General features: G+C 37.2%; 1 protein-coding gene across 2 annotated transcripts in view; it reads left to right on the forward strand.

Annotated features, from left to right (window-relative positions):
* Positions 1-19,106, forward strand: part of ITGBL1 (integrin subunit beta like 1) — a 295,436-nt gene that overhangs the window by 168,783 nt on the left and 107,547 nt on the right. For both annotated transcript variants that reach the window (XM_032151257.2, XM_058438045.1), the window contains exon 8: positions 2,797-2,943. In XM_032151257.2, the coding sequence (XP_032007148.1) occupies positions 2,797-2,943 (147 nt within the window). The remainder of the gene's footprint in view (positions 1-2,796; positions 2,944-19,106) is intronic.

Genomic DNA, 19,106 nt, shown 5'->3' on the forward strand with positions numbered 1-19,106 from the left:
CTACCAGAGCGAGAACTCCCACATCACCAAAAGGACAGCATGAAGCCATTCATTAGGGATCTGCCCCCAGAGTCAAAACACCTCCCACCAGGCCCCATCTCTAGTATTGAGAATTGCATTTCCACGTGAGGTTTGGAGAGGACAAACGTTGAAACTATATCTAACTCATACAACTCAATAGCAAAAACTCAACCAGATTAAAAAAATGGGCAAATGACCTGAATAGACATTTTTCCAAAGAAGATATGCAAATGGCCAGTGGGTATATGAAAAAGTGCCTAACATCACTAATCAGGGAAATGCGAATCAAAACCACAATGAAATATGACCTCACACCCGTTAGGATGGCTGTTATCAAAAAGTCAAAAGATAATTGTTGGCAAAGATGTGGAGAAAAGGAAAACTTCCATGTTGTTGGTGAGGACGTAAATTGATACAGCCATTATGGACGATACCGTGGAGTTTCCTTAAAAAATCAAAAAGAGAACTATACGATCTAGGAATTTCTGGATTTGTGCACAAAGGAAATGAAATCACTATCTTGAAGAGCTGTCTGCACTCCCATGGTCACTGCAGCATTATTCCTAATAACCAAGATATGAAAACAGCACAGGTGTCTGTTGTAAGATGAATGGGTAAAGAAAATGTGATATATATAAAAACATGATGTTTTGACATGGATATGCATAATATGCATATATTTACATATATGTGTGTATGTGTGTGTATATATATAATATTATATATATACACACACATACCCAGTGGAATAGTATTGGTCCTTTAGGAAGGAAATCCTTTCATTTGCCACAATATGGATGAACCTGGAGGACATTCTGTTAAGTAAAATAAGCCAGACATAGACAAAAAAACACTGCACGATCCCACTCATATGTGAAATCTAAAAGCGTTGAACTCTTAGAAATAGAGTAGAAGGGTGGTTACCCAGGGCCGAGGGGTAGGAGAAATGGGGAGACTTTGCGTACAAACTTTCAAAGTTAGAAGATGAATCCGTTCTGGAGATCTAATGTACAGCATGGTTACTATAGTTTGTAATACTGTCTACTTGCATTGTATGAGGAGAGTAGATCTTAGATACTCTCACTGCACATAGACACACACACAAAGTCAACTGTGCGAGGTGATGGATATGTTTATTATCTTGGTTGTGGTAATCATTTCACAATGCATATGCATATCTAAACATCATGTTACATACTTTAAGAATCTACAATTTTTTTGTCACTTATACCTCAATAAATCTTGGGGAAGAAAAGAGCGACCTCTTCTGAATTCTAGAGTTCATGCCTTTTGTCAGTTCATGGCCCCCAATTTGACTGTGGTTGTGAGACCTTAATAAATAGCTATCCATTAAATGGTTAATTTAAAAAAATCCTGCTCTGAATAATATTCCATTCTTTGGATATACCACAGTTTATCCATAGAGGAATCTTAGATGCATATTACCAACTGAAAAAAAACTGAAAGGACTACTTATACTGTATGACTCCAACTATATAACATTAAGGAAAAGGCAAAATTATGGAGGACAGTGAAAAGATCAGGTTGTCAGGGATTGGGAAAGGTGTGGGAGAGGGATGGATGACTACGCATATCACAGAGGGTTTTCAGGGCAATGAAATTACTCTGTATGAGTGGTGAATTCATGTCACTATATGTTTACTCACACTCATACAATGTACACTAAGAGTGGACCCTAATGTCAACTGTTCACTTTGGATAATAGTGATGTGTCAATGTACGCTCATCAGTTATAACAAGTGTACTTCTCTGGTGGGAATTGTTGATAATGGAGAAGGCTATGCACGTGAGGGAGAAGGAGGTATATGGAATAGCTCTGCATCTCTCTCAATTTTGCTGTGCACCTAAAACTACTCTAAAAAAAAAAAGAATATGTACTCTCTCTGATATTGTTTGTTAGCATGCTCTATAAATGTTAATTATGTCTACTTGGCTGTTAATGTCAATTTTTCTACATCCATACTGATTTTAATTTCACTTATTGCATTAATTACTGAGAAAGGAGCATTTATGTATTAAAAAGTAGTCTAAAAAGCAAAAAAAAAAAAAATCCGGCTTCAAAAATACATTGTTTGCCCTTCCCTGTGACTCCCCTCCATGTAAATTAATTGTCAAATCCACCAAATACTCCTTTCCGTTTTTTCTTTTTTCTTTTTTTTTTTTTTTTTGTTTTTTTTGAGACGGAGTCTCGCTCTGTCGCTCAGGCTGGAGTGCAGTGGCATGAACTTGGCTTACTGCAAGGTCCGCCCCCCCCGGGTTCAAGTGATTCTCCTGCCTCAGCCTCCTAAGTAGCTGGGATTACAGGTGCACACCACCACGCCTGGCTAATTTTCATATTTTTAGTAGAGACCAGGATTTCACCATGTTTGTCAGGCTGGTCTCGAACTCCTGACCTCGTGATCTGCCCTCCTCGCCTTCCCAATGTGCTGGGATTATAGATGTGAGCCACAGAGCCCAGCCCAAATACTCCTTTAAGGCCCCAGCGACCAATACAATCACATGCACCTGGAATTTGACAGCTTGAAGTTTATAGCCTTACTAAACTGTTTATCTTATCTGTTGCTTTATCCCTCAAGATAATTCATATAAATCAGTTATTTAAGAATTTGAGAAAAGTGTGCCTTTACCTTAATGTGTTATATTATGTTCATCAAGATCCTGACTCATTTGTGACATTTGCTGTTAGAATGAAAACTAATTCCGACTTCATTATCTTTATGTACATTTTTATTATTTGCCACTTTCACTGTGAAGGTCATGGACAGTGTAATTGTGGAAGATGTGACTGCAAAGCAGGCTGGTACGGGAAGAAGTGTGAGCACCCACAGTCCTGCACACTGTCAGCTGAGGAGAGCATCAAGAAGTGCCAGGGAAACTCTGATCTGCCTTGCTCTGGGAGGGGTAAGTGAGGTCTCTCAGGGCTTGCCACGGCCTCTCCATCACGATTCAAATGAATTCAATGCACACACATCTCTTGTTGTTTGTTTGTTTTGTTTTGCTTTTGGTTTCCTGCTTTTTTATTTTTTATTTTTTATTTTTATTTTTTAAATTATACTTTAAGTTTTAGGGTACATGTGCACAACGTGCAGGTTTGTTACATATGTATACATGTGCCATGATGGTGTGCTGCACCCATTAACTCATCATTTAGCATTAGGTATATCTCCTAATGCTACCCCTTCCCCCTCCCCCCACCCCACAACAGTCCCTGGTGTGTGATGTTCCCCTTCCTGTGTCCATGTGTTCTCATTGTTCAATTCCCACCTATGAGTGAGAACATGCAGTATTCTCAGCGATAGTTTGTTGAGAATGATGGTTTCCAGCTTCATCCATGTCCCTACAAGGGACATGAACTCATCATTTCTTATGGCTGCATAGTATTCCATGGTGTATATGTGCCACATTTTCTTAATCCAGTCTTTCATTGTTGGACATTTGGGTTGGTTCCAAGTCTTTGCTATTGTGAATAGTGCCACAATAAACATACATGTGCATGTGTCTTTATAGCAGCATGATTTATAATACTTTGAGTATATACCCAGTAATGAGATGGCTGGGTCTGGTGGTATTTCTAGTTCTAGATCCCTGAGGAATCACCACACCAACTACCACAATGGTTGAACTAGTTTTCAGTCCCACCAACAGTGTAAAAGTGTTCCTATTTCTCCACATTCTCTCCAGCACCTGTTGTTTCCTGACTTTTTAATGATCGTCATTCTAACTGGTGTGAGATGGTATCTCACTGTGGTTTTGATTTGCATTTCTCTGATGGCCAGTGATGATGAGCATTTTTTTCATGTGTTTTTTGGCTGCATAAATGTCTTCTTTTGATAAATGTCTGTTCATATCCTTCTCCCACTTTTTGATGGGGTTGTTTGCTTTTTTCTTGTAAATTTGTTTGAGTTCATTGTAGATTCTGTATATTAGCCCTTTGTCAGATGAGTAGGTTTCTAAAAATTTTCTCCCATTTTGTAGGTTGCCTGTTTACTCTGATGGTAGTTTCTTTTGCTGTGCAGAAACTGTTTAGTTTAATTAGATCCCATTTGTCAATTTTGGCTTTTGTTGCCGTTACTTTTGGTGTTTTAGACCTGAAGTCCTTGCCCATGCCTATGTCCTGAATGCTGTTGCCTAGGTTTTCTTCTAGGGTTTTTATGGTTTCAGGTCTAACATGTAAGTCTTTAATCCATCTTGAATTAATTTTTGTATAAGGTGTAAGGAAGGGATCCAGTTTTAGCTTTCTACATATGGCTAGCCAGTTTTCCCAGAACCTTTTATTAAATAGGGAATCCTTTCCCCATTTCTTGTTTTTGTTTTGTCAAAGATCAGATAGTTGTAGATATGCAGCATTATTTCTGAGGGCTCTGTTCTGTTCCATTGGTCTATATCTCTGTTTTGGTACCAGTACCATGCTGTTTTGGTTACTGTAGCCTTGTAGTATAGTTTGAAGTCAGGTAGCGTGATGCCTCCAGCTTTGTTCTTTTGGCTTAGGATTGACTTGGCAATGCCGGCTCTTTTTTGGTTCCATATGAACTTTAAAGTAGTTTTTTCCAATTCTGTGAAGAAAGCCATTGGTAGCTTGATGGGGATGGCATTGAATCTATAAATTACCTTGGGCAGTATGGCCATTTTCAGGGCATTGATTCTTCCTACCCATGAGCATGGAATGTTCTTCCATTTGTTTGTATCCTCTTTTATTTCATTGAGCAGTGGTTTGTAGTTCTCCTTGAAGGAGGTCCTTCACGTCCCTTGTAAGTTGGATTCCTAGGTATTTTATTCTCTTTGAAGCAATTGTGAATGGGAGTTCACTCATGATTTGGCTCTGTGTTTGTCTGTTATTGGTGTATAAGAATGCTTGTGATTTTTGCACATTGATTTTGTATCCTGAGACTTTGCTGAAGTTGCTTATCAGCTTAAGGAGATTTTGGGCTGAGAGAATGGGGTTTTCTAGATATACAATCATGTCATCTGCAAACAGGGACAATTTGACTTCCTCTTTTCCTAATTGAATGCCCTTTATACCCTTCTCCTGCCTCATTGCCCTGGCCAGAACGTCCAACACTATGTTGAATAGAAGTGGTGAGAGAGGGCATCCCTGTCTTTTGCCAGTTTTCAAAGGGAATGCTTCCAGTTTTTGCCCATTCAGTATGATATTGACTGTGGGTTTGTCATAGATAGCTCTTATTATTTTGAGATACGTCCCATCAATACCTAATTTATTGAGAGTTTTTAGCATGAAGAGTTGTTGAATTTTGTCAAAGGCCTTTTCTGCATCTATTGAGATGATCAGGTGGTTTTTGTCTTTGGTTCTGTTTATATGCCGGCTTACACTTATTGATTTGCATATATTGAACCAGCCTTGCATCCCAGGGATGAAGCCCATTGATCATGGTGGATAAGCTTTTTGATGTGTTGCTGGATTCGGTTTGCCAGTATTTTATTGAGGATTTTTGCATCAATATTCATCAAGGATATTGGTCTAAAATTCTCTTTTTTTGTTGTGTCTCTGCCAGGCTTTGGTATCAGGATGATGCTGGTCTCATAAAATGAGTTAGGGAGGATTCCCTCTTTTTCTATTGATTGGAATAGTTTCAGAAGGAATGGTACCAGCTCCTCCTTGTACCTCTGGTAGAATTCAGCTGTGAATCCATCTGGTCCTGGACTTTTTTTGGTTGGTAAGCTATTAATTATTGCCTCAATTTCAGAGCCTGTTATTGGTCTATTCAGAGATTCAACTTCTTCCTGGTTTAGTCTTGGGAGGGTGTATGTGTCGAGGAATTTATCCATTTCTTCTAGATTTTCTAGTTTATTTACCTAGAGGTGTTTGTAGTATTCTCTGATGGTAGTTTGTATTTCTATGGGATCAGTGGTGATATCCCCTTTGTCATTTTTTATTGCGTCTATTTGATTCTTCTCTCTTTTCTTCTTTATTAGTCTTGCTAGCAGTCTATCAATTTTGTTGATCTTTTGAAAAAACCAGCTCCTGGATTCATTAATTTTTTGAAGGGTTTTTTGTGTCTCTATTTCCTTCAGTTCTGCTCTGATCTTAGTTATTTCTTGCCTTCTGCTAGCTTTCGATTGTGTTTGCTCTTGCTTCTCTAGTTCTTTTAATTGTGATGTTAGGGTGTCAATTTTGGATCTTTCCTGCTTTCTCTTGTAGGCATTTAGTGGTATAAATTTCTCTCTACAAACTGCTTTGAATGTGTCCCAGAGATTCTGGTATGTTGTATCTTTGTTCTCGTTGGTTTCAAAGAACATCTTTATTTCTGCCTTCATTTCGTTATGTACCCAGTAGTCATTCAGGAGCAGGTTGTTCAGTTTCCATGTAGTTGAGCGGTTTTGAGTGAGTTTCTTAATCCTGAGTTCTAGTTTGATTGCACTGTGGTCTGAGAGACAGTTTATTATAATTTCTGTTCTTTCACATTTTCTGAGGAGTGCTTTACTTCCAACTATGTGGTCAATTTTGGAATAGGTGTGGTGTGGAATGCACACACATCTTAATTTAAAAGACAGCTGAGATCCCTGAATGAGGGGCTATTAGTCTTTTTAGAACTAATAATCCAATTTCCATGAATGAAAGTACACGGAGAAATATATTTCTCTTTCTCTCTCTATATATATATCTTTTGCACACATACTCTCTCACTCACTGTCAGTCTACTTTAGCCTTTAGGTATGTTCAATTTCAGTTCAGTTCAGTTCAATGTTACATTAAAAAAAGAAACACAGTTTAGACGTTTGCTTAAAGCTTTCTGAATGAGACCATCTAATTGTCCACTGACATTTATGAAACCCAGTAGGATTATTTTGAGGACAGTGTTTGCTTTTGAAAATTCATTGTATAAACAAATAGCTATGAATAAGCTTTTGTCATTTTAGAAGGAAGGCATGTAGCCTCAGGTGTGTTCTTGATATCAGATCAGTACAAATTGGAGAAGGACAAATTCATCTAGAAGAACACAGGTTCCATTCCTCTTGATTTATCAAAATAAGAAATTCAGTTTCACTTCTCACACGAGAATAGCAAAGTTAATATGAAATGTGCTTTTGAAGAACTCGTAATTGACATTATTACCAATTTTGTTCAAGAAAGAAGAAACAGAGAAATACTTTCTTCACTTGAACATTAGATCAGAAATTTAATTTTACATTGCATTTTCTTTTTTAAAAAATGTGTTTTAATAGGGATATAATTCACATACCATAAAATTCACATACCGCTCAGTATTTTAATATATTAACATACTTATGCAGCCATCACCACTGTCCAATTCCAAAAAAAATGTTTATCATCATAAAATACGCTGTTACCCTATAGCAGCCACTCCCCATTCTCTTGTCCCAGAACCCCTAGAAACCGCCAATCGACTTTCTGTCTCTGTGGACTTGTCTATTCTGAATATTCCATACAAATGGAATCATAAAATACGTGATCTTCTTGCATCTGGCTTTTTTCACTTAGCGTAAGTGTTGGCAAGCTTTATCAAAGTTGTAGCATATGTCAGTCCTTCATTGCTTTTTATGGCTGAATAATATCCTGTTGTATGGATACACCACAGTTATTTAACCTTTCATCAGTTAATGGGCATTTGGACATGGGGTTTCTACTTTTTGGCCATTATGAATAATGCTGCTACAAACATTCCTGTGGGAGTTTTTGGGTGGACGTGTCTTTTAATTTCTTTGGGATCTGTATCTGCGAGTGGAATTGCTGGGTCATAGAGTCACTCTGTTTTACCTTTTGAGGTAGCGCAGGACCGTCTTCAAAATGGTGATACCATTTTACATTCCACCAGCAGCGTGTGGAGTTTCCAGTTTCTCCACATCCTTGCCATTTCTTGATATTGTCTGTATTTTTGATTCTTTAGAGTATTCTTTATAAAGAAAACTCCATAAAGTGTCTCAGATTGTTTGCAGCATAGATATTTTCTCATATCCAGTATTTTCCCCTAATGGTTGTAAGTAGAAGAGTAGAGGAGTAGGATATGGGTATAATAATTTTTTTAAAATTTCAAAAGTATTTTTGACTAGCCCTATATTTCGCCAGTAACCCCAGACAGGAATCATTGTTGTATCTGCATTGTAATATTGTCATTATAGTGCTGCATAAGCAATCATGCTTTTAAAGCAACAAAGATTAAAATTGGTATCCCTGAGACTGCTTAGTTACCAACACTTGTAATCTACAGCAAAAAATAATTTTACATTATTATTTTACGTTTACAAAAAGCTCTATCTATTGGGCCCAGCCATGTAAAAAAATGAACATAGGAAGGCTAACCACTGTCTCTGTTTTAAAAAAAAGTCGTGTATATTTTCAAAAATGTATTATAATCCTGGGGACAATTCCATTTCAAATTGAAAACCTTGGGAGGGAAAGAAAATGACTTTATCTCAAAAAGAGATTTTTGATCTTGAGGATACTTTTTCAGTTACATTTAAGATAGAGAACTTTAGGTACAGTGATTTTTACTGTTATCTTAAAGTGGTAAACAAAGCAAAGGGAGGTCTGATATCTTAAAACATTAAAGGGTTCACATTTGGTAAAATTATTTAAAATCCAAATGGTTATGTCACCAGTAGAAGTAAACAGAACAGAAACCAATAGGGATATGCACTTATATTTTAAAACAAAGAAATGAGCACAATGTATACTTTTAACAAATGCTTTTATATTTTGAAGTTAAAAATGTCAAACCATATAATGGAAAAATAAGAAAAGCATACAAAATAGCTCTCAAACAGAGAAAATCACTGTAAGTATATACTTATAGCAATGGTTTTTCATTTGTCTCTAAATTTTTTAATGTGTAGAACAAGTAAAATAAAATTATTGGGGACTTAATATATTGATCTTTTATAAACTCCACTAGATTTTTCCTCAAACATGCATATTTCCTTTCTCGAGATTCACTAACTTATTTAGCTACCATTTTTTAAGCAATAGAGTATGTTCAAACTTTATTTTATTAAAAAGGTGTTGAGTAAGTGTGTAGAATTATGATTTTTAAAATTGTTTGTAATTCATTTCAGCCTCTTGAAGTGCTTTAAAACTAAATAAGCTTCATTAGTTTCCTTACATGAGCAAAGTGATTTCGCAGGGAATCATGACAATATGTAAGATTTTTGAAAACAGAAACCAAGAATTTATGACAGCCAGTTGAGTGCTTTTGGTCAAGGTCAGGGACCCTTTCTTTCTCATAGTGCTACATCTGCAAACTCATTGGCACTGGATGTTTTGAAGCAAATGACCATTATGAAAACTTTTAAAGAGTTCGTTTTGCAATTTATGAATGAAAACTGCAGCTGTGGTTACATGAGTTAGGAAAGCAATTATAAGACCCATCAGTTTCTCAATCCTGACAGCCCCATCAGCTCACCAGCTGGAAAAAAAAATCCTAGTAGAATATACTGAAGTTCATCAGGGACCAGGTGAAGGCAATATATATGTGTATATATATCTTATATCATATATATATGATAATATAATATCAGAAATTAAGTTAAATTTCTAATTTCTTGTTTCTGCTCGTGGTGACTAAGTGTGATCATTATGTCTTGAAGGTAGAATAACTTAGATGATATCTTACATTCTCTATCCTGTGATTCCTTGATTTCTGTACCATATTGGCTGTAGATATGTTTTCATGTAACTAGATGTAGCTCATATAGCCAATATAGATATAAAGACATTCATCCTAATTTTGGTTCCTGGGAGTAAAGGTGGGAAAACACTTTCTCTAGTCTCCTAGTGTTCCGCTCAAAAACTATAATGGCTTATGATAGGCTAAACATTAGTTTTACATTCTTCCTGATTAAAGAATACATCATTATTATTATCAATGTTCTCCTGAGCATGAGTTTGACTTTGGCTTAAAAAAAAAAGTGAGTAAAATTAATTTGCATCATATCTGAGCAGAAGCAACAAGAGGCAGTGAAAAATCTGCCATTCTCTCAGGCAGGAGGATTTGCAGCGCTGGAGATCATCTCTGACCCATTAGCCTGAGTCTCTGAATGAGGATGGGTAGCAGAAACCTCTATTAATCCACCAAGGTTCTATGATGTGAGTGAGAAAGAAACTCCTGTTGTTTTAAACAAGTGAGATTTTGGAGGGAGGTGTTATTGCAGGAGAACCCCTGACTGATAATCGATTCCCCATATAAAATGTAGGGAATGTGGTTAAGCCAAGGTAAACAAACACAACAAAAATCATACTTACATAATTTATATTTTATATACATAATTTATAAATGCCATAATTTATATTCTTGTAGCAGGATTCATGTCCAAATCTCTTAATATTAATTCTTGGATATGGAATACATAGGTCTAAAAAAATCATGCATATATTTTATAAATGATGTATTTATGCTGTCCTATCAACAGCATTTATGTGCACTTAGTCAACAGGTAAAATGATAAGAACATTGAATACATTTTTAAAAATTTCCTAAAAACACAATGAGGCAGGAAGACATATAATTATTATTCTTTTTACAGAAAAAGAAATTAGATATCTGAACAGTTTGCCATTTTACATAATTCCAGTAGTGCAAGTTTAAAAAAAATTAATACATGTTCTCTGACTCCAAGGTTGTTGTTTTGGATAACTTACAGGTTCTTGTTACATGCCAATTTATTGGACAATATCTATTAAACATATTTCCTGTTACAAATATAATTCTGCAGAATCATTGAAATGGCTGCATAATATTCCATTATATAATTGTAGCAAAATAATTCAATCAGTCCTCTTTTTATTAGATATCTATATGTTCTCTTATTCAAGTTCTAAATGCCATAATTTAATTATTGCAGCAGGATTCATGTACAAATCTCTTAGTATTAGTTCTTGGATATGGAATACATAGGTATAAATGAAAAAAAAAGTATTTTGAAGAAAAAAGTCCAATTTATAATCTCTAAAATAAATTATACAGGTGTGCTCTCCTGCCAGGGGCCTAAGAAAAGTCTTCTTCACCCACTACTAGTGACAATTTAAATAATCTGTTAGCTCTTCTCAATATATTTTGCTGTTGGTGTTACAAACTTTTGCCATTTATCAAACTTCTTTCATTGACTTCTATAATCATCAATGTGCATGATTTATCTGCAGGCATTATTATGCAGAGGCTTGTGTTTTCAGTATTTGCCTTCTTTGATCATCGTTTGTCCTTGTGTCTAAGTCATCCTTTCATTTGATACTGCAATCCCATGTGCTTTTCTTATCTGTCCTGTTTGCTCTTTGGTTTTCTTTTATCAGACTTGTTCTAAGTGGTATTGCATATGTTTTAGTTCCTTAAACACATAACCATACACCCCCATAAGGGAAGGTGTGAAATGGGGGAAGAATGATAGATGGAGGCTAATTATTTAATATTGTAACTTCTAGAAAATAGAAACCATGTCCTCATTTTTATCAATTAGCATGCTTTAATTAATGAATTAAGAATTGTTTCAATTCCCTTACCTAAGAACATACTTTCAAAGAATAATAGCATGCCAAATTCTCACCATCTGTATGTTTTTCAATGAAGTCACAATTTATCTTTCCTTTTTATTGGCAAAGCCCATCTTTAATTTCCTGTTTTATTTTTCAGAGTTTTCATGATACATGCTTTCTTTCCTTTTTATTTTCTTTTTCTTTTTTTTTTTTTTGACCTGTGTGTTTTTTACTCTATGTAATTTTGGACAGCTGAATCATTACCTTTCTTATTCACGTTTACAGCGAGTTTATTTATTTGGAACAAAGAGAAAGTTTAAAAATTTGGAAGTCCTCCAAACATTTTCGGTTAAGCAGCATACCATATATAGTGATTCTGATTATATTTTAAAATCTTTTGTGGCTTAATTAACCATCTTATCATAAGTTTGCTGCTGCAGGAAATGTGCTGAGTGTTTAGGTGACAAGGGAACCCCAATGTGTTCTTGCAGTAGTACTTTGAGAAAGCAAGTGGGATTCAGATTTACTCTATTCTGAGCTTTCTGCAAGATTGATTCATTATTTCTGCCAGTGCTAGAGGACCCTGGAATAGTCATGCGCTGAGTTACGCCATTTGAAACCTAGTTTTTATAAACTATAGCCAAAGATGATAAATAAATGACCCTGCAAAATTAACTTATTTACTATTTCTTATCCAAGAGGAATGGTCCTGCTTTTAGTGTGCATCAGATAAGGAGAAATATAAATGAATTGGTGAATTGTTTCAGAAGGAAAGGCCTGGACTTTGTCATGTTATGGACATTAAATGACAAGAATAAGCCTGCATACCACCAGGGAGTCTTCCATGCGCCTTTGATCATGCTTTGAACTGACAATGCCCACTATTACGGCTTGTATATGCTCTATTACCATGCAATAGCCCATAATAGTACCATTATATGTAGAAATAGAAGAGCCTGTTTATCATTTGCTTTCCTTATACTCATTATGATATCTTAAACTGTATATGCATCATATATTTCAGAACACATCAGTAATGTAATTGTTATTATGAGGTTATTAAGGATAGTATTGATATGAGAAGACTGAGATCGAGGGAGAATTAAATAGGGTGCTTCTGGTATCTTTTATCTATCTTTATGATGCACTTGGATTTCTGTGTTGGGACATTGTGTATTCTCATAGAGATAGCTAAAGTTGCAGGTGCTCAGAATAGTCGTCTCCTTGAAGGTCCTAGTTAAATCCAGTATTAAATCTCTCAGTCATATGATGAAGCTGCATTTACTAAGCTAATAACATAATCTGCATATGTGAAAGGAAATTATTAAAGGGAATGGAACAGAGCCTTGTTAAATAGAAGAGATGATCTCATTCAAGTTGATTTTTCAGAGACTCCCCTTTGCAGTGGGTATTTATGTTCCTTATTTCTCCGCTTGTGTTTGATCTTGCCTTTCATCTTGCTATTGTTATATTCAACAGAACAGAGGGAAAAGAAGAATCCAGAAGCTGAATTTAATAGTTTTGTTTATTTTTAAGAGACAGTAGAAAATAATTCAGTGGAAAATAATAAACATAATATATTTTAATTAACTGAGGTTTTTCTAACTAATAGTCCCAAAAACTGTAGGAATTGATCCAAATAAATAGACAAGTTTCATTACATTTTGCATTATTTTTATGTTGTAAGTTGAAAACCAGTGAAATTCTTTGGCTAAGATAACTTCCTAGTAAAGACTGCAACCAATATTGTCAGAATCTATCTGAAACGAAAATAGAAAATTGGACTTGAATTTAATTCCAATTTCTCCAAGCAAGCTTAAAATAAATGTGTGACAGCTATGACAGTTTTGTTACTATGATTATATATTTATTTCTATTAAAACACTAAAATTATAGTGCAGATTGTAGTGGAGAGCTTTAGCAGTTATTTACCTGATTTCATTCAATATAAACAGGCAAACCAGATACTTTTATGGGAAACAATTTGCTCTGGTCATCAGCCGTAATCTTCATAGAATCGGCCTCAACAGATGTTCTTTCTAATAGAAAACCAGTGAGGCAGAGTGTTATCTCTTTGTGTAGCCTGTAGAGTCACATAGCTGATCAGAACCTGCGATGCCCCTCTTAGGATACACAAAACTTAATAGGGCTGGTCATTGTGCTGTAGTTGCAAAATGAATGCAGATACTCTATACTCACAGCATACAGACAACATGTACATCGTATTTTCATAAATGATGTTGCTTATCATAGTTAATCTAATATTTATTGATCTTACCACCATGTATCTCTGGACTAAGCCAGTGGTCAGAAAACCTAGAGTTAGGCCTACATTCTCTTTTTGTAAATAAAGTTTTATTAGATAATTGCCATGCTCATTTGTTTACATATAGCTACTTTCTTGCTGTAATGGCAAAGTTGAGTACTGGCCACAGAGAGCACGTGGCCCACAAAGCCTGAAATATTTCTCATGTAGCCCCTTACAGAAAAAGCCTGCTGCCCCTGAGCCAAGCATTTGTGATCATTGTGACAAATATGTCGGGAGAAGGGATTGAGTGTCTTGAGAATCAGAGGAAGATGACATTTGCTCAATCTGTGTGCAAATATGGCTTCATGAAATGAGTGAACCTGGTGGGTGTCTGCAGAGATGAGTAGTAGCATTAGCCAGACAATAATTTAGAAAAAAAAAGAAAAGGACATCCCAGGTAGGAGGAACAGCAGGGGCAGGAACTCTGAGTTATGATGAGAATAACGTGTAAAGAACAGGAAGCATACTCACTTGTGATGATTTAGAAAAAGTAAGAAAATGGTGGGAGACAGCCTGGGGGGAAATATGTCTCTCCCCCACTACCTAACTTCTTCTTCTATGATTGACAGGTTTCAGACAGAAAAAGCCACTTCTTTGCAGAGCTCTCTATGTCATAATTGTCTTATGAGGTTAATTGTTAGTAAAATGATGTCATAGAAATGCCAAGTTAACGTTGCTTCATGCCCATCCATTGGGTCATTGCTAAAATGCCAAGTTTTGTTTAACTGAATTTAGCAAGATTCAAGTTTTTCCATGAACAAGACAAATACTTTAGCATCCTTTCATGTGCCCTTCTGCACCTTGTATCGTGTTTACTTAACTACTGACAGAAGATGAGAAAACAAGCACAAATCCAAAATTGTTTTATTCGAAGGCATTCCTATCAGCAAAGTATTAAAATGACAACTGTCAGCAGTCAGATTTGTATTTTGAGAATGAGATTACTATTATCTAGATATTGGGTATGTATATAGATGCCTACATGTTTAAAACGGCAAAGGGACACGTTGCACAGTTAGTTGAACAGTAAGCTGCTGGGATAGAGGTGAGTAGACCCTGAGTTAGTCTGGGTTCAAGTCACTAGCCAGCTGTGTGACCCAGCAAGCCATACTCTGAACTGGGAGCAAAACCCTTCTCTGTGACCTTGAACTTAGCTCCATAAGCTTGCATTGCCTCCCTTTAACCTCTCTTTGCAATAAGTGAATTTGACACTGTGTTCTGACTCATCTGGACCCCTAGATTTTATATCTACTCAAATGGACACCATGCCTGTCATTTCTGACTCACCTTCATAGCAGACTTTGTGTCTGGTTTTGCAAAGCTAACTAGACAGACTAAGATCCGACTACGTGTCATGAGAATCATGTGACTAACCTATCGTTCTTTCAGACTCTGCTTTCTACCAAGAGTCTGCTTGGGACTCAAACTAATATATTCTTCAGTTATGGCATTCTTTCCTTTGGAATATAACAATTTAAGATGGATGAGATTTTGGTTCTCCATAAATATTTATTTTTCATGTGTTGCCTACTATTTGGATAAAGGCAAAAAGGCAAGATTCTTTGGCTTCCTATTTCAGTTTATAAATAATTTTGGCCTCTTCGATGCTTAAAATATTCATGCCATGTGGATGTTGGTAAATAATACCAAATGGCCTGGCATGGTACAGTTGTAAGCTGCTTAAGATTTGGATGGTCTCTAGGGTGAAACAGCAAATATTTTGAGGTCATGTATAAAGTCCTTTATAAGGATGTTAACTCTTTTGCCAAGATTTCTTTCCAGAGCCCTGTATTGTATAATAGTTAGCTAAAGGAAGTTAAAAGGAATGTGAAAAACATAAGAAAATGTGGGGTATGTAGTTCCTGGTAAAGTCTCTCCTGCTGCTTTCTGTAATTTGCTGGAAGTCTGGGTATGGTTAATGATACTGTTGAATTATAGTTGCAATGGTGAAAGAGAATTGCAAAACTCACCCTCTTGAGTGTAGTTTAATATAATTATAAAAAAAAGGTGGTAGCAAAATCCAAGTGTCATAATTTATGCTTGAGTCTAGATATATTCTGGATAACTCTACATAGAGAGGAAAACCCAGAGGGATTGCAGTTTTTAGGTTACACTTCTTAGTAATAAGATTTTGGATGTGTTAGGAGGCCTAGAGTCTTGTGACCACACAAGGGTATGACAGGGTGAGCACAGGCCGACACTATTCACCCCTGCTCATCTGTTCATCAGTGATACTCTCCTCTTCACTGGCAAGGTCCCTGGAAACACTATTAACAGGCATCAGTTTCTTGTTTGGGTAGAAAGACACACATGCTGCTAACGCCGTGCCTTCCCTCAGCGTCCATAGCTTATCAAAGCAGCCAGGTTCCAACTGTGAGGGCATGTGCTCTGAGGGGTCAGGGATGGAAGAGATGGCCACGTGGCTGCATGACACCCTCACAGAGCTGATGTCTCACACACTTATTATTAATGTGACTCTGTAGAGTTTTGTATTTTTTAAAAAAACTTTTTGGACCCTTAATTTTGTTATCTATTAAAATGGCATTATAACAATTGCTGTTTACTCTGAAATGTTGTTGTGAGAGACACTTGAAACAGTATATATAAAATTTCTTTGTTAACTTTAATATACAATTGTATGGGCTTACAGGGTTTTAAGTAGACGGCATACAAATGACCTCCAGGGCATACGATTTAATAGAGAAAAACAAGGCTAATGTTCATTCATTCATTCACTCACCCAGTCAACATATATTTACTAGGGTCCTCCTGTGTTCCCAGAACCACTCTCAGTGCTGAGAAAAAATAGACAAGGCAACAGATGTCATAGAGTTTGGGAAAATAAGTTAAACCAGAAAACAAATAATTTCAGATAGTCCTATGAGAAGAGGAATCAAGAGAATATGAGAGAGTGGCCAACATGAAGTCTGGGGGCTGCTGTAAGTACGGAGGGCAGGGACCCTCTCCCAGGAAGTCATATTTGGCCAGATTGGAGTATTGAAAGTGGGCCACATGACAACTCAGGGAAGATGGCAGAGGAATCAGGAAAACAATTTCAAACTCAAGGGATAAAGTTTTCCGGAAGGAGATGTAAGTCAGGTGGGCTTCATCCTTCAAAAAATCATGGAGGAGATGAGGGCACTTGGAGAGCTTGCAGAAGTATTTTTAAAACACCAGTGCTGAGTTCCCACCTGTCTTAATTTGTCTGCAATATGGCCTGGGCGTCTGGGATTTTAAAAGCTCCCTGGGTGATTCTGCTGAGCAGCCACATGAAGACTCACCACTCTGCAGGGTTGTATAACAGGCACGGTCCTGCAGCAGGAGGATGGACACTTTAGTTTTTGCCCTACTTCCCACTGAGCAAACAGGGCTTTAGGGAGTGCTTAAAAGTTGCACAAAACCTATTGCTCTGTGGTGTCCTTTCCCAAAGCCTTGTTGAATAGGGATAGGAGGGAAAGGAATGAGTCAGGGGCAAGAGGGGTGGGTGGGTCGGGTAGGGGTGTAGAGAGAAATACAGAGAGGAGATCTTGAACAATGAACCACTTTAGGCACGTTTGAATACCGGCAGCATACAGGACAAGGATTATTTGTTCTATATGAAAGATAATTGGCTGAATAGATAGAATTGTCAAAGAGTCCAGAAAAGGGGCTTTGTCAGAAATGCATTTTGGGTTTTCACCATAGATAATTTCTGCTTTGAAAAATAATATGGAGGAACGTGTTTAGCCACTCTTTTTCCTAGAATAGCCATGGTAATAGTTAATAATAAAATATTATTTGGTTCTGTTACCACAACAGTACTAATTGTTTTCCATGTTGTCTTTTTTCCCATGCATATTATCTTATGTGTTGAGGACAGGCATTCATCAGGATTATATTTTCCTTGTTAATGAAACTAAGAATTTTGTGGATGAGTCTGAGTAGGTGCAGTTTGAGCACACTTTCCATTATTTAATCAAAGAACTGACCAGCGAATCCATATCAGCTCCCTACAATCTGTTCCCAGCCCAGCCTTCCTGCTTGGTCCGCTGCTAAGCTGGCTCCTTGTCTGCTTTGTCCCCAGATTTTTGGTTGGGCTTTCGCAGCTACGGTGAGAGGCGACACTTCTGAGAAGTGAGGCGCATGCTCAGGGGAGCAATGAGCCAAGGCGAGGTTAGCAGTAAAACCATTGCACATCGTCCAGAGAGAGGCTCCTCAGGACCAATGCTGGGAAATAGCCCAGAGAAAGTTAGGCCGTCCTCAGATGCTCCCCAGAAACCCTTCATTTGCACAGTGTTTCTTTGAAGAGCCCAATTTTGAAACACCACTTCTCTCTTAGCTGCAGGTGACCCCTTGTGATCCACATTGGAGGTATACCCCACCCCTGCCCTCAGGTTAGATTCCTAGGGCTGCAAAAACAAATGACCACATATTTGATGGCTGAAAACAGCAGAAATTTATTCTCACAGCTCTGGAGATCAGAAATTTGAAATTGAAAAATGTCAGGATCCCTCTCAAGGATCTAGGAGAGAATCCTTCCTTGCTGTTTCCAACTTGTGGTGGCTTTTGGCATTCCTTGGCTTGTGACAGCCTCGCTCCCTTCTCTGCCTCTCTCTTCGCATGGCTATCTTACCTGCCTCTCTGTGTGTCCAAGCTCCCTTCTCCTTTCTCCCATAAGCACAATAGTCTTTGGACTTAGGTCCCACCCTAAATCCAGGATGATTCAGCTCTAGTCTTTAATTATATCTGCAAAGACCCTATTTCCAAATGAGGTGACACCCTGGGGTCCTAGGTGGACATGAATTTTGAGGAACACTATTCAACTGATTATACCCTCTTAGGGGAAATCAAGCCTGCTTCTACCAGTGATATTTATTCAGAAAATAAATGTCTTATCCACCATATACTACTTTATTTGCTGATTTGTGCACACTACTTTGGCCTGAATGTTTGTGCCCTTCTTAAAAGTTAAATGTTGAAACCTAGCCCCAAAGTCGATGATATTAGAAGGTGGGGTCTTTGGGAGGTGATTAGGTCATGAGGGTGGAGTCATCATGAAAGGGAATGGTGCTCTTACAAAAGAGACCCCAGAGTGTGGTAGTGCATGCTTGTAGTCCCAGCTACCCAGGAGGCTGAGGTGGGAGGATTTCTTGAGCCCAAGAGTTTGAAGCTGCAGTGAGCCATGATGGCACCACTGTACTTCAGCCGGGGTGACAGAGACCATGTCTTTAAAAGTAATTATAATAATAATAAAATAATAAATAACAAAAGAGACCCCAGAAAGCTAACTCGACAATTCCAACATGTGAGGACACAGTGAGAAGGTGCCATCTATGG

This window comes from Hylobates moloch, unplaced genomic scaffold (genome assembly GCF_009828535.3).
Source record: "Hylobates moloch isolate HMO894 unplaced genomic scaffold, HMol_V3 SCAFFOLD_4, whole genome shotgun sequence".
In the NCBI taxonomy this organism is placed as follows: Eukaryota; Metazoa; Chordata; class Mammalia; order Primates; family Hylobatidae; genus Hylobates; species Hylobates moloch.